The sequence below is a fragment of the Manis javanica genome, chromosome 14 (genome assembly GCF_040802235.1).
Source record: "Manis javanica isolate MJ-LG chromosome 14, MJ_LKY, whole genome shotgun sequence".
Taxonomy (NCBI): Eukaryota; Metazoa; Chordata; class Mammalia; order Pholidota; family Manidae; genus Manis; species Manis javanica.
Genome location: NC_133169.1, coordinates 12,082,784 through 12,106,428, shown reverse-complemented (window position 1 = coordinate 12,106,428; position 23,645 = coordinate 12,082,784). Strand labels below are relative to the sequence as shown.

The 23,645-nt window shown below is 49.2% G+C and overlaps 2 protein-coding genes and 2 long non-coding RNA genes across 5 annotated transcripts; 1 reads left to right on the top strand and 3 right to left on the bottom strand.

Annotated features, from left to right (window-relative positions):
* Positions 1–7,676: 7,676 nt before the first annotated feature.
* LOC140846286 (uncharacterized) lies at positions 7,677–10,811 on the bottom strand. The gene is made up of 2 exons (XR_012125300.1): positions 8,997–10,811; positions 7,677–8,239 (listed from the first exon to the last, which is right to left on the bottom strand). It is a non-coding gene; the product is annotated as an uncharacterized lncRNA (long non-coding RNA).
* A 1,456-nt stretch (positions 10,812–12,267) lies between these two features.
* Positions 12,268–13,411, bottom strand: S100A8 (S100 calcium binding protein A8). The gene is made up of 3 exons (XM_017644188.3): positions 13,257–13,411; positions 12,614–12,776; positions 12,268–12,467 (listed from the first exon to the last, which is right to left on the bottom strand). Exons 2-3 carry the CDS (start codon positions 12,752–12,754, stop codon positions 12,339–12,341), a joined length of 270 nt encoding a protein of 89 aa, XP_017499677.1. The 5' UTR covers positions 12,755–12,776; positions 13,257–13,411; the 3' UTR covers positions 12,268–12,338.
* A 2,693-nt stretch (positions 13,412–16,104) lies between these two features.
* Positions 16,105–19,367, top strand: LOC140846078 (uncharacterized). The gene is made up of 2 exons (XR_012124964.1): positions 16,105–17,483; positions 18,702–19,367. It is a non-coding gene; the product is annotated as an uncharacterized lncRNA (long non-coding RNA).
* On the bottom strand, positions 19,212–23,035 carry LOC108386364 (protein S100-A15A-like). Of its 2 annotated transcripts, XM_037014547.2 has the most exons (4): positions 22,853–23,029; positions 21,923–22,003; positions 21,442–21,666; positions 19,212–19,560 (listed from the first exon to the last, which is right to left on the bottom strand). In XM_037014547.2, the coding sequence occupies exons 3-4, from the start codon at positions 21,589–21,591 to the stop codon at positions 19,384–19,386; spliced, it is 327 nt and encodes a 108-aa protein (XP_036870442.1). In that variant the 5' UTR covers positions 21,592–21,666; positions 21,923–22,003; positions 22,853–23,029; the 3' UTR covers positions 19,212–19,383. The 2 variants fall into 2 exon arrangements, with proteins under 2 accessions (XP_036870442.1, XP_017499674.1); XM_017644185.2 differs by lacking the exon at positions 21,923–22,003 and having other exon boundaries at positions 22,853–23,035.
* Between the last annotated feature and the right edge of the window lie 610 nt (positions 23,036–23,645).

The following is a 23,645-nucleotide window of genomic DNA, read 5'->3' as shown; positions in this document are numbered from 1 at the left end:
CAAATTCAGTTGGACAATATCCATCATATCATTGATAAGTTTTCACAAATGCCTAGGGTGCCTAACTGGTTTTCTTGGTTTCACTGGATATGGCTGGTAATTGTAGGTCTGCTTTTGTTATGTAGCTGTATTCCTATTATGTTAATGTGTGTACGCAATTTAATTAGTAGTTTAAAACCTATACATGCTTATATTACTCTAGAAGAAGATATGTCAAAGAAATAATCAATCTTCCCATGTTTTCTTCCATCTGCTACTTCTATAGCTTTTCTTCTTCCTTCCTAATTACAACCCTTTAGAATTCGTGCCTCATATCGAAATTACTGAGTATCATAATTCTTCCAAGTGGTAAAGATACCTCAAGACAAATGCTGGGCATAGAAACCACAGGGCATAAATCTGCAAAGAAGTAAAAGGCTAACCTTTTCAAAGAATATTTCTTCTCTCTCACTTACCAACTTTACATTTCCCTGTATGGCCCTGGAAGGTGACTGGTTAGCCAGAGACGGGTAAGATTCCTCAAGGGAGGAATAAACTAAGACAGGCACAGTCGCAGGGGGGCCATCAGGTGAGAAAATGGGGGCCAACAGAGGTGAGGCTTAGAACCTCACCCCCCTGTCTTGAGAGAAATCTTCTGCATCCGTGGATGTTTTGTTGCCCTTGTCTAGCTTGGATTAACACTTAGTCTACAGGCACACACCTGATCATCTGCATTTCCCCTCTTACAGCACTAAACTATCTTTTCTACCTTTATCTTGCATCTACCTACCACTTCAGCATTTTATTTAAAATAATAAAAATAATAATAATAATAATAATAATAATAATAATAAAGGAGAAATGTGGGATTCACATATCAATCAAGTATAAAAATCAAATGAATAATCATATTTGACCTGATTGTTCATAGTTCATGATGCGTGATCAAAACCGAAAGTTTCTGTGATATGACTGCCCTTGCACTGTTCACCATGTAAGAACTTATTCACCATGTAAGAACTTGTTCATTATGCTTCAGAAGATTGGAGACTGTTGAGAATTAGGCTTGGGGTTGATTAATGATTGTGCATTGAGTCCCCTATACAGAATTTTATTGTTGTTAACAACCATTTGATCAATAAATATGAGAGATGCCCTCTAAAAAAAAAAAAATGGGCAGAGGATCTGAACAGACACTTCTCCAAAGAAGAAATTCAGATGTCCGCAGGCACATGAAAAAATGCTCCACATCGCTAATCATCAGAGAAATACAAATTAAAACCACAATGAGATATCACCTCACACCAGTTAGGATGGCCAACATCCAAAAGACAAACAACAACAAATGCTGGTGAGGATGTGGAGAAAGGGGAACCCTCCTACACTGCTGGTGGGAATGTAAATTAGTTCAACCTTTGTGGAAAGCAGTATGGAGGTTCCTCAAAAAACTAAAAATAGAAATACCATTTGGCCCAGGAATTCCACTTCTAGGAATTTACCCTAAGAATGCAGGAGCCCAGTTTGAAAAAGATAGATGTACCCCTTTGTTTATCACAGCACTATTTACAATAGCCAAGATATGGAAGCAACCTAAGTGTCCATGAGTAGATGAATGGATAAAGAAGGTGTGGTACATGTACACAATGGAATATTATTCAGCCATAAGAAGAAAACAAATCCTACCATTTGCAACAACATGGATGGAGCTAGAGGGTATTATGCTCAGTGAAATAAGCCAGGTGGAGAAAGACAAGTATCAAATGATTTCACTCATCTGTGGAGTATAAGAGCAAAGAAAAAACTGAAGGAACAAAACAGCAGCAGTACTCACAGAACCCAAGAGCAGACTAACAGTTACCAAAGGGAAACGGACTGGGGAGGATGGGTGGGAAGGGAGGGATAAGGGGGAAAAGGGGCATTATGATTAACGCACATAATGTAGGAGGCAGGGGCACGGGGAAGGCAGTATAGTGCAGAGACGACAAGTAGTGATTCTATAGCATCTTACTATGCTGATGGGCAGTGACTGTAATGGGGTATGTGGTGGGGACTTGATAATGGGGGGAATCTAGTAACCACAGTTTGTTCATGTAAGTGTATATTAATATACCAAAATTAAATAAAACACACACACACACAAAAAAAGATGTAACAGGTATTTGGGAACTCTCTGTACTATCTTCTCGATTTTTCCATAAATCTAAAGCTGTTCTAAAAAATGAAATCTGTGTGTTCTAAAGGTGAGCATGTCTCCGGCACTCACCACATGCCAGACACTGCTTTACACAAACCCTCACTTAATTCTCCAAATAGCCCCGGAGGTGAGGCTAATAGTATGCCCGTTCTGCAGATGGACAAAATGAGGTTTAAGTAACTTTTTCTAAGTGTCAAACCCAAATTTATCTGCTTTCAAAACCTTGGCCATTATTGTAATTTTTTCCCTAAAATGAGAATGGTTTTTGTCATAAAAACCATTACATGCTCATACTTTTTATAAAAAGCTTAATTTTGGTAGATGTAGACAATCTTATATCAGACCCTAATCTTTTTCTTCAAGTGTTTTTCCCGCATACAGTCAATAATTGATGAGCTTTGAAAAAAATGTTTTCCTCCACACATCCCCACACCCCCTCAAATGACTGTGCAGAAAGTCCTGGCCTAGCCTCAAGGATGGAGTAATACAAAATCCATTACTACCCTCCCAGAATTTGGAACTAAATGGATTCTGACACGTACCTAAGTGATAGATAACACAGAGAGTTCACTTAACATGGCGGGTAGGGGTTGCTGAGCACCAGTCAGGCCAAGTCTAGGGCCTGATTCAACACTGGGATGAGGTCACTTTGCAAGCTACGTGGGAAGCTGTGGGAGGTGCTGGGGATCAGGTCTGTGCCCTTGAGCAAGACCGTGACCTCTATGAACCTGTTTCTTTATTTGTGTGGTCATCTCACTGGCCTCCTTTAGGTCCCAGAATTGTTACGAGGCTCTACTGGGAGAATATGGGAGAAAGTGCTTGAAAACAGTGAGGTATGATCTGTAAATCTGTCTTTTTTTTGCCCTTACCCAGGCAATATGCTTGCAGATCATTCAGCCCAGCTGGCATGTACTCAAGCCCAGAGCCAGCCTTCCAGGAGCCGGCCACTGGTCACTGGGGTGTCACTGGGGCCACAGGACCGCTTGGATGTTCTCCAACTTCCTCAGGATCAAACAGTCAGAAAGAATGAAGCAGAGGCTGCAATGTGTTTTATAAACTAGACTTGTGTTCCTACAGTCCAGCCATATTCAAAGCAGGAAGAAACTGTACAAAGGCAGGAGTACAGGAGGCAAGGATCTTGGGGGCAGGGGTTCATTTTCAAGGCTGGGATGTGTGCGTGTGTGTGCGTGCGTGTGCACTTTTTGAGTAAGAAAGAAGGGGAAATAAGCATCAATTTTAGAATTTCAGCTTCTGGGTTGGATGGCAGCAGCCCAACTTTTAAAAGCTAGATACATTATAAAAGTGTATTTTGAAAGACTGGAGATCATGTAACCCAAAGGATTTTAAAAAATTGGAATTTCAGAGAGAGTGGAGCCCCTGGTGTAAACATTTCCATCACTTTCAAGTTTCTTGAGTCTTTTGTTATCTTTTGTTTTTTCTGTTAAGAACACTTAACATTAGATCTACCCTCTTAAGAAATGTCTAAATGCACAAGACCTTACTGCTAACTATAGGCACCAGGCCGACTTGGAAATCTCTAGAACTTCTTCATCTTGTGTAACCATAACTTTATACTCATTGGACAACAATAGCTGTGGCTTCCTTTGAGATTCCACTCAACAGGGACTAGACTGTGCTTGGAGACCTTCTACAGAGGTTTTCTTACTTTTGTTTGATTTTCTTTCATTCCCTTTACTACTACATTCCATACTGCTTTGAGACATACAGAAGACTAGATGTAACACATAAGTTCATTAGAAGACAAAATAACCACAAACATCTGTGAATCTACAATATGCTTCAAGTCCCCTAGAGAGATAGCAGGTGCTTGGCAAAATATTCCAGAGAGCAGAGAAGGAAAATGGAGAATTTTTTGTTTACTGAAATAATTTCATTCTCTGAGAGCCCCCAGACAAGTTAGCCTGGTAGGCAGGTGTGCCTTGAGAATGATTTTTTTTAGCATCTCTATCTCAGACTCTGCATTTCTTAAGACTCCAAGCCTCTTCCCAGAGAAGGAGCAGCTGTGCCACAGTGCCTGGGTCAGAAGGTGCTGGGAATGAAGCTGCCCTGAGGCTCAGAGCCAACCACCAGGGCAGGTGGTAGGGCCAGGAGGGAGTTTGGTTGGCAGGACTTGACATTACAGCCTTGGGGTAGCAGACATTCCAGACAGGACTGCAAACTTGCCTGAAAATTGTAAGAGTGGCAGACAGTAGAGAAAAGGAGAGGTGAAGGTCATGAGACGCACCCCAGTACCTTCATGGGCTTCATGCAGACAAAGCCTCCAGAACCGTTGTGGAAAAGCCAAACAGTGGATACTCGGAGCTGTGAAGAGTTGTGTGGCCCCCATGGGATTTCCTGGAAACTTGGGAAGACAACTGATGCTGCCGGATCCTGTGCTCCAGAAGGCTGCTGGAGAAGATGCCAGCACCCAGGGGGCACCAAGCCGGCTTGACGGGGCCCAGTCATGGGAGCCAACCCTTCATAAGAGGCTCAGCACTGACGGCTTCCAGCTTCACTGGAGTCACTGAGGCCAATTCAAAAAGGGGATGAGAACACTTTAGTCCACATAAGACAGAAAAAAGAGAAAGACACACTCACCTGGGGAGGAGGCTAAGGGCCCTGCACAGGCCACCCCACCATGCGGGGACTTTGAGCACCACTCTGACCATCAATCCAGTGGGAACTTCTAAAGCTCCAAAGGTCTGGGACACAGCTGTTTCTGAGACAACATCTAAGGGCCATGAAAAAATAAAAATGGCCATCCTGTCACTTTACCTGCAGGGAAGATGGCCATTTTCTGGTGATTTAAGCCCATTCTGTAAATCTGCTTCTAGCATTCCAGAGAGTAAGGCTAATGTGCACAGGAGATGAGGGTGTGGAGCTCCCCACCCCACAAGGACTCAGCTTAGTGAGTAAGAGGGCCTCGTCTGCCACCAGCTGCAGAAACACCAGGGGAAGGTGATAACAGCCCAGAGGGAGCAGAGGTGGTCAGACCCCTCTCCCATGGCCATCCAGCAGGAAGTCAGGGGAGGCCTCCTCTTCCCCAGCCTGCATCCCGGCACAGGGAACAAGGAAAGGAAGAGAGAAGGTTTCCTTAGCAGGGAACAGGGGCTGCCTCTCCTTGGAGCCGGGGAAGCCCACGGCCCTGCAGGTGAGAACGGTGTAGGCGAACACTTGATTGGCCATCAGCCTGCACTATGTCGAAATCCAAATCACCAACACCACTGACTTAAAGCCTAAACAGTCTCCTCACCGCCCAAGCAGCCAGGCCCATTGGAGACTCCACCTGACTGAATGGGAGCCCAGCTAGAGCACGTGCACAGCTCTGAGGTGGCTGGCGTTAGACTTGTGTGTCAGCATAACAGTACCAACCTGAAAGCAAGCGACTGCAGGAAATCCACTCTTCGTTCAGGTCCCTGGGGCACCCAGCAGAATCCACCCTCACAGTGAACTGGTTTCCAGTAAGGCACACCCTTCCTTGCTCTTACAGAACAGATTCTGGAAAGCATTGACTGTCCTCTTAAAAGGACTGCATGACATTTTAAATGGGTGAATGTTGTCATGTATGAACTACCTCTCGACCGTGGTTTGAGGTTTGTTTTTAGCAGGACAGCATAGACATTTGGGGATAAAGAGGGTTTATAACAGAGACCCTCTACTGGCAGATACAAACAGATGCTTGGCCAGCTAGGGATGATTTTCTTGACGAGAGAATCGCAGCAAGTTTTTCAGCATATGCAAACCAGAGAGCTATCTGAAAATAGTAAAAGTGGCAGACAGTAGAGAAAAGGAGAGGGGAAGGTCATGAGACGCCCCCCAGGACCTTCACGGGCTTCATGGAAGCAGCTCTGTTCTGTTTGGATCTGCTGGGCAATGATATCTTGACGCCTGCCTTCTGACTGCCGGTGCAGTTTGTCAGCAGTGCTGTAGGCCAGTGTGGGGAAAAGACATCTCCTAGAAATACGAGGTAACAGAGACATGTTGGCCCCACCAAGATCTACAGGTGAGAAAAGCTTCTTCAAGTCAAATAACCATAAGGAAAAGGGGAGACCACACCGACCACAAGCAGACCCAGGACCAGTAAGGGCTGCTGATAGAAACGCTCCGAAACCCAGCCTTCCTGTGTGCTTTGGGTAGCAATGCCTGATCATCAGAAAGGGCTTAAGAAGAGCAGAACTTCTTGCCCAGCACTTGTGTCAGAGCACCACTAAGCCTGGGCTTTATAGAAGGCATCCCTGCAGCTTGATAGAGAAGCACCATCTACAGAATTGTGCAGACTGGCCTTTACCATCAGCTCCTATAGCAAATAGGAGTAACCACAAAAGAGGCTGCTGCTGTCTACCCCCCAGTTCATGAGAGCAGAATTGATCTCCAGAGCTCCACTTGCCTGAGAGAGCCCTTGGCTCAAGAAAGAAGTACCAGGCATCGTCCTGGTAGGGGATGTGGGAGGATGAGCAACCCATGGGGAAAATTAAACCCATGTGACTGTAATTGATTCATCAAATCATACCTATTACATTTAGGGGTTCTTAGAAGACTACCATCTGTCTCATGGGTCAGCTGAATCCCCTGAACTTGGAGCCAGCTGCTTTTTGAGGCAGTAGTTATATAATTGTGTCAAAAGTTTGGTTTGTGGGACTGAATGCAATACTGACTATTAAATGTCAGTGCTGGGATGGGCCGAGCTTGGAGAATTCCTACACTGTACCTTCCAATGCTTGGGCAACACAGAGTAGATGGCAGAATATTCTGGTGGATAAAGAAGGCAAATAAAACACTCTTTGAATTTGTTAGAAAGTTTATTTTCTGTGAGACCCAGAACAGAGACAACAGAAAAGGACAATGCATCAGAGATGGTTTTTGAGGTCTTGACCTCAGACTGAGTTCCTAAATTTTTGAACATTTTCCTAGAGGAGGGAACTCAGGGTAGCTGATCTCTCCAGAGTCCAAGAGCATAGCACCATCTCTCTGCTCCAGGCCTGGGTGTCCCAGATGCACACTGTGGCAACAGCCATTCAGCAAATAAGCGTGTTTTCCAGTAATGACATAATAGCCTCAGGGGAAGAACTAAGTCGAACTTGGCTGGGACATATTCCTAAAAACTCTGCAAGAGTAGCAGTTATTCAGAAGGATAAATGAAGGAGGCAATGAAATGCAGAAATTTGCAGGGTATTTGTTTACTTCACATGGCCAATGCCTCAGATCTCCCATTACTTCTCATTTATTTTTTCTTGTCCTGTAACACTGGCTAGGATCTCCAATACAAATATTAAATAAAAGTGACAATAGGACATCCTTGCCTTCTTCCTGTCATTTAAAATAAATGCCTAATAGTTCTCCATGAAGCATGATATTTGTGATTAGATCTTAACAGACACTATATTAGACACTTAATATACTTATAGAGTGTCTTAGACTTAATAGACACTTAACAGACTTTATTATGGAAGGTTCTAGGACCAAAGCAGGAAAGAAACCCAGAGCATCCTGCTTTGGTTAGATATTTTGCTCTAGAAAGCACAAGGAAAAATGTGCCATGGCAAAACAAGATACTGAGAAAGCTGAACCGCATGGAGCCCTTGCTGGGCTAGACTGATGAAGAACCAGGGTTCAGGCATTGGCAGCAGGACAGCTCCATGCTTTCTTTCTAATTAGGCCATTCAGGAGGAAGAGAGGAGACTCTTGTTCCACTGAAACATGAATGAGTACAGATCACTTGAAAGAGCTGCTAAATATTGATACCCTGACCTTAGCAGCCAGTTCAGACGGTGATTTTGCAAATCAGAAAATTATTCATCTGGGAACTTGCACCACTCCTAAGACTAGAAGGAAGGCTCTCCAGCTGGAAGGGTGCGGGGGGACATCCCCTAAAAGTTTAGGGAAATCAGAATGTCAAACTCCTTGTTCTATTATCTGCAGGATTGCTCACACCAGGAAAAAAAACAAAAGGTAATGCAGGCCCTGAGGCATCCCTGGTGAACTCCCGGACAGAGGAGAGGGGTCCGAGAGAGAAGTTCATTCTGGCACTGGCTGCTCCTTGCTTCTCACCACTGGCCAGCAAAGACCCTGCAGGGGGTGAGGACAAAAAGGCAGGCAGAGAGGGAAGGTGGGCCGTCCGCACACACAGGACGGGAGCTGGCTAGCAGAGAATGGTTTCATGTCTTAACCAGGGTTTCTCGCCTGGAGATGGTCAGGAATCTAATCCTAGCTCTACCGTTTGCCAGATTAGCACATTTTGTCAGCATTCTTAACCTCTTTGAATCTTCTCATATGCAAAAGAGAAATAGTAATTACCTCTCTCATAGGGTTGTTACAAGAATAAATGAGATAAGCTATCACAAAGTTTAGTGTGCTAAAAAGCAAAAATATCAACAAATATAATGGGGCCATGTCAAAATTCTTGTTTTGGTTCATTCATGAGAATTAGCAAAGAAGATTTTTAAAAGCTGGTCTGACAGAGAACAGACTGGTGGTATGGGGCAGCAGGGAATGGGTGAAATAGGTAAAGGGGAAAAATTTAATGAGAATGTTTGCTATCTTGTCTCAATGGTGGATGTGAGTGTAGACACATGCCAAACATGTCTACATGAAGCTGTTTGCTAAGATTTGGGCATTTTGTGGTATGCACCTCAATTAAAAAATAATAATAAAACGTCAAATGTCAGTACATAAATAAAAGCTGGGTTGAAGAATATTTGACAATATATAAAGACAGCCAGGAATGCCTAAGTAAGATTCTTAAGTTAGATATGACTCTTCACTTCAACAAGGGTGATAAAAACAGTAATAGTTAACATCTCCACCAGGCTAAAAATCATATTACCTCATCAAGCAGATATAAACTGCTTCTTTATCCATCACAACTTCTTAAAATCAGATACAGTATCCCAGCCACGTTACATCCCCCAAAAGTGTGAGATGATGGAAGATTAACAAGTAGGAAGAACTTGCTTCTGTTCAGACAGACTCTTGCCTGAGAACAAAGATTTAAGCAATCACCATTTGGTCTTTCTCCAGGTTTGAGATGATTTTTCCCTTCCACGCTGACACCCAGCAGGAACTAAGTAAGGGTGGATGGCTTTCCCTCCCCTCTTCAGCCCATTTGAATTTAGACTGAATTCCCCAGATCAGGAGGTCAGAAGATGGGCTTGTATCTGGACCCAACCAGACTGGTTCTAGCTCCCAAGAGGAGGGAGCCACAAGGAAGTCTTTTCCATTGGTATAAGCTTTTTTATTCAGCTTCTAAACACTGATTGCCCAATTTCAGATCATCTGCATGCCCTTTAGGACTTTAGTTAACAACCCTGAGGAGCTTAGCTAGGTCAGGAGCCTTGAGTAGAGAATCTGGGTGGAGAAGCAGGATTTCAGACCAGTCGTCTTTACAGGCCCCGGAAATCTCAGTGGCCGGATCTGCCTCAATTGGTGAGCCAAGGTCTCCTTTGTGGGCTCAGCATTGCGTGAGATTTCCTGCTGAACTATACTTATTTCTCAATTTCCTACTCTATCGTTCTTCCTTTATAGTTGGGGAATCACCTCGCTCTGGGCTATAAGCCCTATTTGACTTCCCGGTCATTCCTGTAATGGGCACAATTTATTTGCAAATTATAATCTCCAAACCTGTCTCCTCCATGGACCTTCGAAGGGCTGCTTCCCTCACCTCCACCTCTTCCTCCAGGCTGCTGGTGCCATCTGGCCCACCTCCCCTGCCCATCCATGAACTTGAGTATCAACTGTTGACAGCTTGAGGTCAATGCAGTTCTTCACAACCAGAGGCCTATCACTTACGGAGAAACTCCAAAGGGCATTCCGGGCCACCTTTCCTAGGGCTTTTCAAGGGGGCTCAAAGAAAGCAGATATGTTGGGCTTTCAACCAAAGGCAAACAATTAATAATGGTAAGTCTCCCCCAAAGAATCCATTAACAGGAAGTCCAGCAGTGCATTTTCAAGGACAATCAGAGGCACGGGGATAGGGTGCCCCTTACCTCTACTCAGACACACACATCACCACCACCACCACCAGTGTCATCAGTGTGGATAATTTAGGTAGAATCAGGTTGTTCTCTCCTTCTGTGTGTCCTCGCATTATAGTCCCTAAATGCTGAGTGAGGCCAGGCATGCAGCTTGATGACCCTATAAGACGTTCCTGTCTTCCGCCTGCGCCGCGTGTGGGCCAGCAGCTTACCTTCAGAGAGGTGCCTCTCAGTGCTGCATAATCTGCGTTTCTGCAGGGACAGGGCCACTCGCGCTCCTGACTTCCATGCAGGCACTTGCTTTGGACGACAATTAGCTGGAAATTAAATCTTAGTTTATGGATAAAGCTATCCTTCAGGAAATCTGTGAAGGAGGCGGTTTTGTCCCAGAGCCTTCCTCCTTGCCCAGGAGGAGCTCATCTCCACGTTTGGTGACTAGACACCCCATCCCATTTTAGCTCCCGATCTTAATTCTCCACTGGCTGCCAACTGTTTGCTGAGCGTTAGCTGATGATAAGACCGGTTGGCAATTAAAGGCTTACTTGGTAAATAAGCGTTGGAGCTGGTAACTTTCCCTACTCAAGTGCATTTTTAAATGATTAAAATCTACTACAAACAAAAAGGTCAGGCATCTGGCGTGACTAATCTTCAGCACTTGAAGCGAATTAATCCAAGAGGCATTTTTTGGGGAGGGCGCCTGGCTCCTCCTGAAATCCTGAGGGAGTTGGCCACCTCCTCCTCTCCCCACAGACACAAAGCACTTGTGGCTTCTCCAAAGGACCCCCCTTCCCCCTCCTCCCCCCAGCTTTGGGTTCCTCTTCAGCCCAGGCTCCTGGGGTCACAGGCACATAACCATCCTCTCTGTGTTTATGCAGTGGCTCAGTGCCTCATGCATGCAGAGGGACCCCAAGCCAGCCTCTGTCTCCAGGGGCACAGTGCCCCCCACTGCAACAATTTCACAGAGCAGGAGAATCATGAGGAGAATCAGCAAGACAGAAACTGATTTCACCCTCAGCAACACACATCCCCACAGAGTCCAACCGCACACACAAAACAACAATAACAGATGTGCTCCACCTTTCATCGCTACAATCCAGCAGCTGGCACAGGTGTTCATAACCTCTTTGGGGTTTTTGGTTCCTTTGGAGAACCTGATGAATGCGGTGGAGGAATGTGCTTACACGCATACACTCAAAATGATGCGTTCAACTTCAATTCCACTTCAGGAGTATATAATAGACCAAGTTTAGAACCCTGGTTAGAGATTCTGGTGACAGCCTCCTCCCCATCTCCATCACTAACACACCTTATCACATAAATGGGGGAAACAGAAATTTTCCCAAGACACATCATGGAAACCCAGCCTGGAGATCGGGTGCTGGTGAGAGGACCCCATTCCACGTCTGCTCTCCCGTTTTCCCAGGCCCTTGGACAATCCGGAGGACTGATTAGCGAGGTTACTTTAGATCGTTCATGGACCACCAGAGCATCACCCACACTGGGCAGCATTTCAGTACCCCACCCAGTCTTTGAGTTGAGTTTTATAAATTTATACAATTCATAAGTTTGTATATATTTATATAATATACAAATACATAAATTTGTCTGATTTATAAAAATATAAATGTATTAATTTATTAAATAGCCTATCCACCCATTTCTTTATCATTTAATCAAGTTAGGAAGTTGGGAGTAGAGAGAAAGAAAGCTTCCAAATCTCTAGGGAAAAATTAGAGGTGGTTATCTCCCTGAGTTCTTAAGAGTCACATGTAGCTGGGAATTAAATTTTAGTTTAAAGAACAGTATGCGTTTTCTTCCCATCACCCTGTCCCGTGCCACCCATCTGGAACACGTAGGAAAATCATTAACTATTGTGTCACGGACTTTTTAGAATCTTTAAGTCCTAGAACCAATGACTTAGGATCATTGGCTGGAAGACACTGGGGAATAGTTCGTGGAGAATGTGGGGAGGACACTAGATACGTGGTGAGGACTGAAGGCTCGTGAGAGATGGGGAGTGGGCGACAACAGTGGTTTTTCTTCCTTTGGGTTTCTTTTCAACCCTCGCTCCCCCCGCCAAGAGAACTCATTCCCCAAGAGAAAAGCAAGAGACCACAAGAAGCCTGAGGTATCAACTATTTTATTACCCTGCAGGGTCAAGTCCAGGGGCCCAGCCCCCGGGCCCAGTGGCTCTGCTATTCTTGGTGGATGGCTTCATGGGCTGCCAGGCCCACCTTGATCACCAGGACCATAAACTCCTCGAAGTTAATTCCACCATCTTGATTGACATCCAGCTCTTTGAACCAGGTGTCTGCGTCCTTTTGCTGTCAAGATTGAGGAGGAAGAAGCCAGAGTGCAAAGGTCTCAGAGAGTGCTGGGGCATGGCTGTCTGCATGGGGCCGGGGGACCTGTGGCCAGGGGATCACCAGAGCCCCACAGAGACCCCCAGCCGCACCCGGCCCCTCCTCACCTGCAGAAAGTGAGGACATTCTGTCTCTAACAATTTCTTCAAGTCATCCTTGTATATGGCATGGTAATTCCCTTTCAGCAGGGAGTACTTGTGGTAGACATCAACGAGGGAGTTCAGGGCACACTCCAGGTCTGTCAGCATGGTGCCCAAGGATTTGCCCCACCTGGAAGGGGAGCGCATGGGGAATCCTGGGGTGGGCACGGTGCCTCTGCCCACAGCAGATGGCAGATGGGGACACCCGGAAGGTTCACACCCCCAGTGAGGGCCTAGCCCTAGTCTGCAGTACCCAGACAACCCCGCTGTGGCTGTGGCTATGATGGGAAGGGCTGGGGCGGTAGGATATGAGTGTGTAAGGGAGTGTGGTACACACACACACAGAGTGCCTGCCAACTCTCCCTGTGCTCTGACCCTCTGCCCAAGAAGTGCCCAGCCTGGGAAGTGCACATGCCCTCATGAACAGCGCTAGCTAGCGGACACAGCTCCTTCCTACGCCGGTCTCATCCCCTCCTCCGGGAGCTCTGAATCCCCTCCGGCCCTCCCCGAACCTTCCCTCCCCTCTCTCAGAGGAAGCCGCTCCACCCCGTCCCCCACACTCCCGTGGGGAAGCCCAGAGTGTGGGACAGACCCAGGCAATCTCACTTACCAGGTCTCTGCGAAACAAGTTGACAGAGGATACGTAGGGCTGAGTGCCGGCTCCCTTTTATAGAAGCTGGGCTTGGCCAGCTGCCCAGGGCCTCAGGCCATTCAGAGGCAGCTGCTCCCTTCCAGCGTTGCTACAGTCTCTGGTTTCCCAACCAGGTGAATGGGGCAATCATTGTGCAGAATGAAAACTTCTTGTGGCAGGGGGAGGAAAAGCAGGAGGAAGGTGCTTGCCAGGCAGTAGTGCCCAGCAGGAGAAACCAGGAAGAGGCCATGGCACGGACTCCTTTGGAGGCCACTGGCATCCCCTGGCTTGGTCACCCAGGACATCCACTCCCGAGCCTTCCCCACTGTTACTGTTGCTAATCTCATACACTGTGGCCTGTATGTGCATCTCTGAAGTGGAATTGAGGTTGAATGCATCATTTTGAGTGTATGCATGTAAGCACATTCCTCCACCACATTCATCAGGTTCTCCAGAAGGTCCAAAGACCCCTAAGAGGTCATGAACACCTGTGCCAGCCGCTGGATTGTAGTGATGAAAGGTGGAGCACATCTGTTATTGTTTTGTGTATGCGGTCGGACTCTGTGGGGATGTGTGTTGCTGAGGGCGAAATCAGTTTTTGTCTTGTTTTGCCCACACCCCTTCATGATTCTCCTGCTCTGTGAAATTGTTGCAGTGGGGGGCACTGTGCCCCTGGAGACAGAGGCTGGCTTGGGGTCCCTCTGCATGCATGAGGCACTGAGCTGCTGCATAAGCACAGCAGGGATGGTTATATGCCTGTGACCCCAGGAGCCTGGGCTGAAGAGGAACCCAACGCTGGGGGGAGGAGGGGGGTGGGGAGGTCTTCGGAGAAGCCACAAGTGCTTTGTGTCTGTGGGGAGAGGAGGAGGTGGCCAACTCCCTCAGGATTTCAGGAGGAGCCAGGCGCCCTCCCCAAAAAATGCCTCTCAGATGAACTTGCTTCCAGAGCTGAAGATTTGTGATGTATTTCTGTCTTTACAAAACAGTTCACGTCCATGTAATCTGTGAACACACTCAGTCTACAGACATGGAAGCAGAGGTCCAGAAAGATGAAGAGGTTCACCCAGGAGTTTCCTGGTGCAGATGTATCAGAGCTTGGACCAGATCCAAAGCATTCATCTCCAGAGCATGCTCTGACAAGAACATGACTCTGCTGAGAAAACTCCTCTCCTCTCTCCTTCCTTCATGCATTCAACAAATATTTACCCTGTGCACCTCCAGGGCCTAGGCCATCATCATATACAGGGGGAAGGAGATACATTAGCTTCTCTCTCTCTTTCATGTTCCCACAGCAATTTGGGCTTCATTATATCATTAACTCTATAGCTATGTGACCTTGTTCCAATTACTTAGCTTCTCTGTGCCTCAGTTACCTCAATTACTAGGTAGAAATTAAAAATAAAGTCTACTTTCAACCTATAGAATGGGAGAAAATATTTGTACATCATATATCTGATAAAGAATTAATAGCCACAATATATAAAGAACTTCTACCACTCAACCACAACAAAAAAATGACCCAATTGAAAAATGGGCAAAGGACTTGAATAGACATTTCTCCAAAAAATATGTACAAATGGTCAATAAACACATAAAAAGATGTTCCACCAGTAACTGTGAAGGGGTATGTGGGGGGGACTTGGTGAAAGGGGGAGTCTAGTAAACATAATGTCTTTCATGTAATTGTAGATTAATGATACCAAAATTTAAAATTAAAAAAAAAAAGATGTTCCACATCTAGTCCACTAATCATTAGGAAAATGCAAATCAAAACCACAATGACATATCATCTCACACCCATTAGGATGTCTACTTTCAACAAACACAGAAAATAATAAATGTTGGGGAGACTGTGAAGAAATGGAATTCTGTGCATTGATTGGTGGGAGTGTAAAATAGTCACTGTGAAAAAATAGCATGACAGCTCCTCAAAAACTTAAGAACAAAATTGCCACATGATCCAGCAAAACCATTTCTGGATATTTATCTATAATAAACAAGGTCTCAAAAAGATGTTTGTACATCTATGTTCACAGCAGCATTATTCACAATAACCAAAATGTAGAAGCAACCTAAGTGACCCTCCATGGATGAATGGATAAATCATATGTGGTATATCCATACAATGGAATATTATTCAGCTTTGAAAAGGAAGGAAATTCTGATAATATACTATAACATGGGTGAAACTTGAGGAAATTATGCTAAGTGAAATAAGCCAACCACAAAAAATATACTGTATGAGTCCACTTCCATGGGGTCCCTACAGTTGTCAGGCTCGGAGATGGGAAATAGAATGGAGAGTGCCAGGGGCTGGGAGGTTGGGGAGTTCCATTTACTGGCCACAGAGTTTCCATTGTAAGGTAATGAGGTTCTGGAGGCCAGCCACACAACAATGGAATGCACTTAACACAACCGAACAGCACACTTAGAAATAGTGAAGGTGGTAAATATTATGTGAATTTTGTCACAATTAAAAATCTTTTTCAATTTTAATGTTTCCACCTTTAAAAAAAATCTACCTTTCAATGTTATCAGGATTAATAATAGATGCAAAATATTCATGATCTATATTTTTCTAATATGTATTATATTTTAATAAAAGTTTATACAAAGAGGATGCGCAGGGCCTCCAGCTGTGCGAAGGAAGCAAGCACTATGTGAGGGTACAACTTGATGGTGCCCCATTCCCCAGCTGGACTGCAGGCTCTCTGGGACCCCGACTGGATTGTCCACCTCTGCCTCCCCCGGACCCGCAACGTACACAATAACAGCAACAACAGTCCGTAATAAGAACAAATAATAGCAAAATAACAGCTAGTATTTATTGGGCTATTACCACGTACCAGGAACTGTTGTAAGTACTTTACTTACATTGATCCATTTTTTATTTTCACAATGATCCTATGAGGTAGGTACTGTCGGGATTCCCATTTTACAGATGAGGAAACTGAGGCCCACAGGGAGACATAACCCTGGGTGCTTCAAATGACTTAGGTGACTTACGACATGATATGACATCATCTACTTCCTGCCCCTGCCTAGAATGCCTCTTTGCTGGGAAAGTCCCCTCATCCTTCCAGATCCAGCCCAGGCACCGTCTGCCCCACCTGCGTCCCTGACCCTCCTTCCCTGACCCCTCTCAACATTGAGTTAATTCTTCTCTCCGTCATGCTACTCAAACCCTTACACATCACAGCATCTGCCCTGCTATGTTCTGATCATCTGTTTATCATCTGCCTTTTCTTTGGGACCTAAGCCCCTTAAGAGCAGACACCATGTCACACCCCCGAGGCCTGGGACATACTCACTGTGGGGATAAAGGGATGTGGGTTGGACATTTGGTCTCTCCCTTATCTGATGCAGAAATTCCCTTCATCACACCCAGCCACCTTAAATCAGTTTGGGAACAAGCCAGGATATAAAATCATCGGCCAATTCCTTGGCAAGAGGTTAAGTAGCCCCTTGACAGGAAAATAGGACTGCTTCTGACATGTAATGCAATGATATTCAACCAGTGATTGAGCACTTAGTGCCTACCTGTTATTCACCAGCTTCTCCTATATGGCCTGGCACAATAGCACCTTACCCCAAATAGCATACCATATTTTCAAAGTGTTTTATATTCACCAGCTCACTTGGTAACCCTGTGAAGTAGACATTCCAGCTACAATCATCCCTATGTGAGAGAGGGAGAAACTGAGGCACAGGGAAGAACTCCAGGTCCTTCCAGTGGGCATGTGCTCTGTTTAGCCCTGATGCTTAGGTACCGAAAACACGCATTAGAACAGTAAGGTGGCTTTTCAGAGACTGTACTTGGGAGCTGTTCCCCAGCCCAGGATGGAGTGCCATTAATCTCTAATGGGGATGATGCTAAGGTTGATGTAGATGACGTCTCCCCAGATCCCTCACCCTTCAGGAGACACCTCCCTTGAGGCCACTTCCCTGAGGACAGTCCTGGTGTGGACAGCTCCCTTCATCCAGAAAGGAAGGGAGCCAGGCCCCAGGTCCACTGAGGGAGACTCAAGGTAGACGTGACCTCTGACCTGCACCCCACAGCGTGTGCTTGTCAATGGAGCGTGCTGACCAGCCAGGCCGTGGAGCAGTGCCCCAGAGACGCTCCCCCCGGAGAGGCAGCCTTGGGGGTTTCAGGGAGAGCAGGAGCCCAGCTGAGCTGACTTGGCAGAAGAGGGTGTCAGGAATTGGGTAAGCACATCGGGGAAGAGACAGAGCTCGTAATCACACATATGTGGGGCAACCCAGGGGAGCGGAACCTGGTCCTGTTGACAGGAAAGGGCTCACCCCAGATATATGTCCCAATAGGCCCAAGCAGGCCAGTGCCTGAGGCCGAGGAAATGGGGATAGAGCAGGCGGAGCCTGTGGAGAAATCCACCCCCAAGGAAGGGGCAGGAGGGGGGCAAGAGGGAGGGGACTGAGCCGCCCCGAGGACCTGAAGGCCTGCTGACCCTGTGTCTCATGAGAGACACACAAAAATCCTCCCCTGAGCCTGAGGGAAGGGTGGCCTGCTTCCCATCTCCATGTCTCTCTGGATGTGACTAAGTGGCCCAAAGGAGGCAGCATGAACCGGATCCTCAGATTCCAACCCGCAAGTCCCCTCCTGCCTTCCTCCTCCACTCGCTGAGTCCGCGCTCTGCGCTGATCATGGGCCCCGTGCAGGAGCGTGGACATGACCAGGTGTGGTTCCTGGCCTGGTGGAGGACAAGCAGCAAAACACAGTCACAGTGCAGCCAACGTGTACCTCCACAGGGGAAGTTCAGACCCCATGGAGGGCAAAGGGAGGTCCCGCGGGAAATGGAGGGGGGCCCAGCTGAGTCCTGGAAGGCAAACCCTGGCCATTGGAAAGTGTGGAAGGGGCGTCGATGGTGGGCCGGGCCCCGGGGGCAGCAGGGGCCAAGGCCTGCTCCCAAGCTCAGCTGATCGGAAACAAAGGTCCCCCAGCTCAGCCTGCAGGGCGCTGCTCCCTCTGTTCGGTGCACAGACCCAGCTGGGGTAGGGAACCAGAGCAGATCCCTTAAAGGACCCCCAGTCATTTGCACAGGGAAGCCTTGCGGATGAGCGCCAGTCATGCTTCTAAAACTGATCGTTTCTATTACAATAAGCTCAGGACTAGGGTTTCCAACAGCGCATCCTCGGAGAAGAAACCCACGGAGGTGGGCCCCAGCAGGGCCTCAAGGCAAAGGACACCCTCCCAGAGAGACTCCACATCAGATTCCTGGGCTCCCAGGGAAGGAGAGGAAAAAACAAATAACACAGACCGGGCAGGGGCAGGGCTCGGCTGAGAGGGGGCAGGCACCGGGAGAGGACTCAGGTCAGTGAGTCACAGACAGCTGAGTGGGAGGAACGCCCACATCCATCCTCATTCTTTAATAGTAAAAAACCAGACCCAACCCTTCTGTCTTCCAGGAAGCCTTCCCTGACTGACGGTCACCAAGTTCCCCTCATGACCCTTCCCCATAACCGGCTAGACTGCCACCTTCGCCCTCATGCCCATCAACGACCGCACAGACTGGCCCTGGTGCCCGCCGCCCCATGTCAGTGAGCGGCATCACCTTCCCTGTCCCTTCCCAGGTCCCGGCAGGTCTGCTTCTATCCACTGACTATTTGGGGCTCTCCTCCGGAGCCAGGAGACCTTCAAAAGCAGGGTCCATGTCCAGTGTGCCCCTCCTGGCTCCTGGCACACCAGGTATGTGTAGCAAATGAGTGATCAGGGCATCCCTGGTGAGGCCTGGCTCCCCGGTGAAGAGACACCTCCCTCTGAGACAGGAAGCAGAGAGCAGGGGCTGTCTCCCCAGGCAGCCTGGAGAGGCAGGAGCTGTGTCTCTCAAACCCACCGGATGATCCCCAAGATTAGGCCAAACATCCTCTTCCCAGACCTACAGCAGATGCCCAGAACCATTAACTGATACCTGGAAACATGTGTGAAGTTGCTTTATTTTCTTCCCTCACAGCCGTCCTTTCCACAGACACGTACGCAATTAGGCACACACATGTGGGCTCACCCAGCCACACATGGCATGAGCTGCCATAGCCAGGTCACACCTGCTGGTCGGGGTAGGCCCTGTGGGCGGGGCTGCCCCTGCTGCCTCTAATGGAGGCTGTGCTGGGCACAGTAGTGGGCACACAGCTGCCGGTGGTACTGCAGGTGGTAGTCCTTCATGAGCTTGCCCAGGACGTAGAGGAACTCGTCAAAGCAGATCTGGTTGTCCTTGTTCTTGTCCGCCGCCAGGAACAACTCCTTGAGGTAGTAGGGCTCCTTCCGCCCCTGAGGGGTGGGCAGAGGGTCAACCACCCACCCAGGCACTCGGCCCCACAGCAGATGGCCAGCTCTTGGCCACCTGCTGGTGGAAGCACAGGCTGGGGTAGCTGTGGCGTGGCCTGCAGGGGCTTGCAAGAAACAGCACCTCGTGCAAACAGGCAGCGGCCAGGGCAACACTTGCTGCAGAAGCAGGCTGGAGGGGCCCAGGTGTGAAGGGAACCTGGGCAGACTGGGCCTGGAGCTGCATGGGCAGACAGCAGCCACCACTTGCAAGCTAGGCAGTGCTGAGCGGCCTGGTGCCCCCTGACAATTCATGTCCGTCCACCCTCAGTGGCTGTTACACCTGTTTCCCCAGCTGAACTGCAAGCTCCCCTCCAGGGGCTTGGGGCTGGGGGCCTGTGCCTTCCTCCTTCATACAGGGGGCTCCCGGGGCAGAGCCCACCTGTGCCTCCTGTCTGCACCTGCTGCACTGTTTTGGGGCCAGAACCAAGTAGGACAAGGCTGCAGCATCTACCCAGAATGTGTATGGCCCTGTGTCACCTAAGGAAAGGGCAGAATGAGGGCAAGAACACAGCCATGGGCCCTGCGGCTGTCCCAGGGCAATGGGCCCTGGGGCTGAGGATCGGGAGTGGCATGGAGAGGAACAGAAGGCACAGTAGGGTCAGAGCACAGTGAGAACATGGGACAGGGGAAGACAAGACGGGAACGTGGGCAGTGGCGGTGGAGCGGCTGCAGGGGTATTCAGCCGGTGGGCATGGGAGCCCAGTGTGGAGTCCTCAGAATGCTCCAGGGAAGGGAGCCATTGCATCTGTAAGCAGCCATCGGCAGGTTTGCACCCTCTGTACCCCATCGCCCATCATCATCTACCTCATAATCTCATCTCCACAAAGCCAGCTGACCTGAGAAACCAGGGCCTTCCCGCCAGGCCAGGCTCTCCCCCACTCCCCTCGCCTCGGCCCAGCTGCCCGGACTTCTCTCTGTCCCTGAGGGCCCTGGACCCCCAGGTAGGACTGTGAGCCCCCAAGTGGCAGGGCTTGGGGGTCCTGTGCAGCCCATGGTATAGGCAATTGGCCCTGGAAAGGGAAAGGTTTCCCTGGAAACCACAGTCACTAGAGCCATCCCACCCCTGCGACCCTCACAGCTACACTCCACTAGGCTGAGGGCAAGGCTGTCTCCTCTGGACAGGGCAGTCCAGAGAGCCCCAGGAGTGGCCCCGGGGGACAGAGGCAGTGCCCCGCAGGCAGTCCTGGTGGCCTCGCAGTCTCCAGGGAGCCCAGCAGTCACAGGGCTGGACCTGGTGGCAGCGAAGACGCACAGGTCTGGGGTGGGTGTCTGAGCGCAGCCTGGATTCCGGGGCTGGGCCCCAAGGCTGGTCTGAGAGAGTCTGTTAGCTCTGTGGGCAGGAGGTAGGAGGGGAAGCCACATTTCCTAGCCCCACCTGTGGCTTCGGGAGGCCACCACAGCCCCAGCTATCCTCCCCAGCAGTGGGGGCAGTGGGGATCCCTGGGCTAGACCCGCGGAGAAGAAGCTGCCTTCAGAGGGCAGGGGCAGGGCAGGGGCGCTGACAGAACAGGCCAGTGGGTAGAGGGAAGATTTAGGACCTGTTCTCTTGGGAAGCAGGACAGGTGGAATAAACAGGTGTGGGATTAAGTCTGAGTTTCAGGGATCAGCTAGCTATGTTTGGGCTGGAGCAGGGCCAGGCAGGGTGTTTCAGAAGAGAGAAATTAGGCTGGGCCAGGCCCTCCTCCTTCCGGCCACAGATCCTGCCCTCTGAATTCTGGAAATTCTCTTAGGAGATGGCTTCCTACACCTACACCCGCCCCACTCACTTCCCTCCCCGCAACCTAGCCTCGCCTTCGTCCCCACCTGACCCCAGACCCCACGCACCAGGCCCTCCATGAAATGGGGCACCGTGTCCGTGAGCAGCGCCTTCAGCTCCTCCAGGGACAGGGTCTCTGCGTCGCCCTCCCGGGCTGCGTACTGATGGTAGCTGTGGATGATTTGGAAAAGGGATTCCTCCACTGGTGTGTAGGTCATGGCGGCCAGGCTGCAGCCCAGGACAGGGGGCGACTCTTGAGATGAGGGGTGCAGCTGCTGGGGACAGTGGGGAATCTGGGAGGAGAGAGCGGCACCGGGTCTGGGCCAGTCCACAGCAGATGGGCTCTTCCTCCTGGAATTTTCTGCCCATCCTCCGGCCCCTTGTCTCAGGTGCCCTCCCACAGTCCATCTGAACCCTGGCAGAGTTGGCTCAGAGTTCCTGCCCTGCAGGAAGCTTTGCTGCAAACTCCCAGGCGAGCTCTGTCCCCCCTTGAGGCCGCAGCCTTCCTGAGGACGGAGCTGTATTCTCCACCCCAGACCCTGTGCTCACCCTAGAAGTCGCCTGTGGTCAAGAATGAGAAGGCTCTTCGAAGCGAGACAGCGTTTTCTGATGGAAATACTTCTAAGCCCACTGAGGAGGCAAGATCCCCACTACTATAGATTATTTTATACCAAACTAAATATTAGAATGATTATCGCGCCCAGAAACCCCAGCCCTGCTCACGCATTGCTGCCCTTTCTCAACGGAATGTACAGGCAGCACGTGGATTCCACCGTCTTGCTGCGTGACCCCCTCTAAAGGAGCCTCCTGGCCATCCGCACCATCCCTTCAGCCCTGTTTCTGTGGCCCCCCAGGGGCCGCTGTGCGGTGGACTGGCCCACGCTGGGGCAGGCAGGGCACGTGCAGGCCGTCCTGGCTGCCCTGCAGCACCCACCCCGGCCCTCCACACGGGGTGAAGGACCAATACCCGCAACCTCCCGCTCCCCACTTCCTGTGGAGATGAGACCCCTGTTTTCAGGAGGCAGGGTTATCCTTTCAGGTCAGCGGTCCTCCCTGGACTCTGTGCAGAGAAGTATCATGACAACTACTGGTTCCAACAGCTATGCAGACAGCCAGGAACCGGGTGAAGCCCTGTGTGCCCAGTATCCCATGTAATCCTCACATAGACCCTACAAGGTCAGCCTCATTACCCCATTTTTCTGAGAAAGAAGGGACATTCAGAGAGGTTAAGTACATTTACCGAAGTCACACAACCTGGAGCTGAATTCAAATCTATGTCTTCGGGAATGACCCTAAAGACATGCTTTAACTGGGGCCCTCAGCCCCTCTGGGGGCACAGCTATGCTATTGGGGCATCCATCTAACCTGCACAGATTCCCCAAAGCAAGTAAGCAGCCTGTGTCTGCTATCTTGGACCTGCACAGACACAACACATCCACCCCCCACCACACACACAACTCCCTCAGAAGAGGTGCTGACCTGTCGCTCTTGGGGTGAAGCTGCTCCAAATCCACAGTCCGTTCCTGCGTTTTATCCTAGAGATTCCCCAACATTCAGGCAGGCTGCAGCTGTGTGAGCCGGTCCCCCTCCACCAAGTCCCATATCCTCCCCTTCCTTGGTGCCTCCAATATGGCAGCCAGTGTGTGACTCTTCAGAGGCTTTTCAGTAGCACGAATGAGCCTTAACTGCATTCCTGAGGTGACGTCACTTGACACTCGCTTCCTCTGATTAACTCAACCAGCTTCAGAGACTCACCTTAACTCAGAGCCTGATAGGAAGCATCTCAGAACCAGAGGTCACATTATCTCTCCCTGCCTCCAAACGCATCCTCCCAGGGCTTGGGTGGGGTCAGACACACAACTTAAATATGTCTTCCTTGAATGCCTTCCTCAATTACTGAACCCCCAAACGTAGTCATGAGGCACATTCATTCATTCCACAAATAGTTCTCGAGTGCCTGCCGTGTGCGAGGCCCTCTCTAGGCGGTGTAAGTCATGGGGCCAGTTCACAGGGTGGTGGGGAGTGGAGGGAACAGAGTCACACACTGGCACCGTGCACTGTGAACACTCCTAACTAAGTGGCATGAACAGGGTTTGCTGGGTGCCCGGGAAGGAATACTTTCTGCCTGGAAAGCTGAGGAAGATTTCCTTAGGAGACATTTGAGTTGGGATTCGAAGAAAAGATTTCGTTGCAAGACGAAGCACGGAGAACCAGGCACTCCAGACAGAGGAAACAGCGTGGGCAAAGGCATAGGGTATGAAAGAGTGGCCTG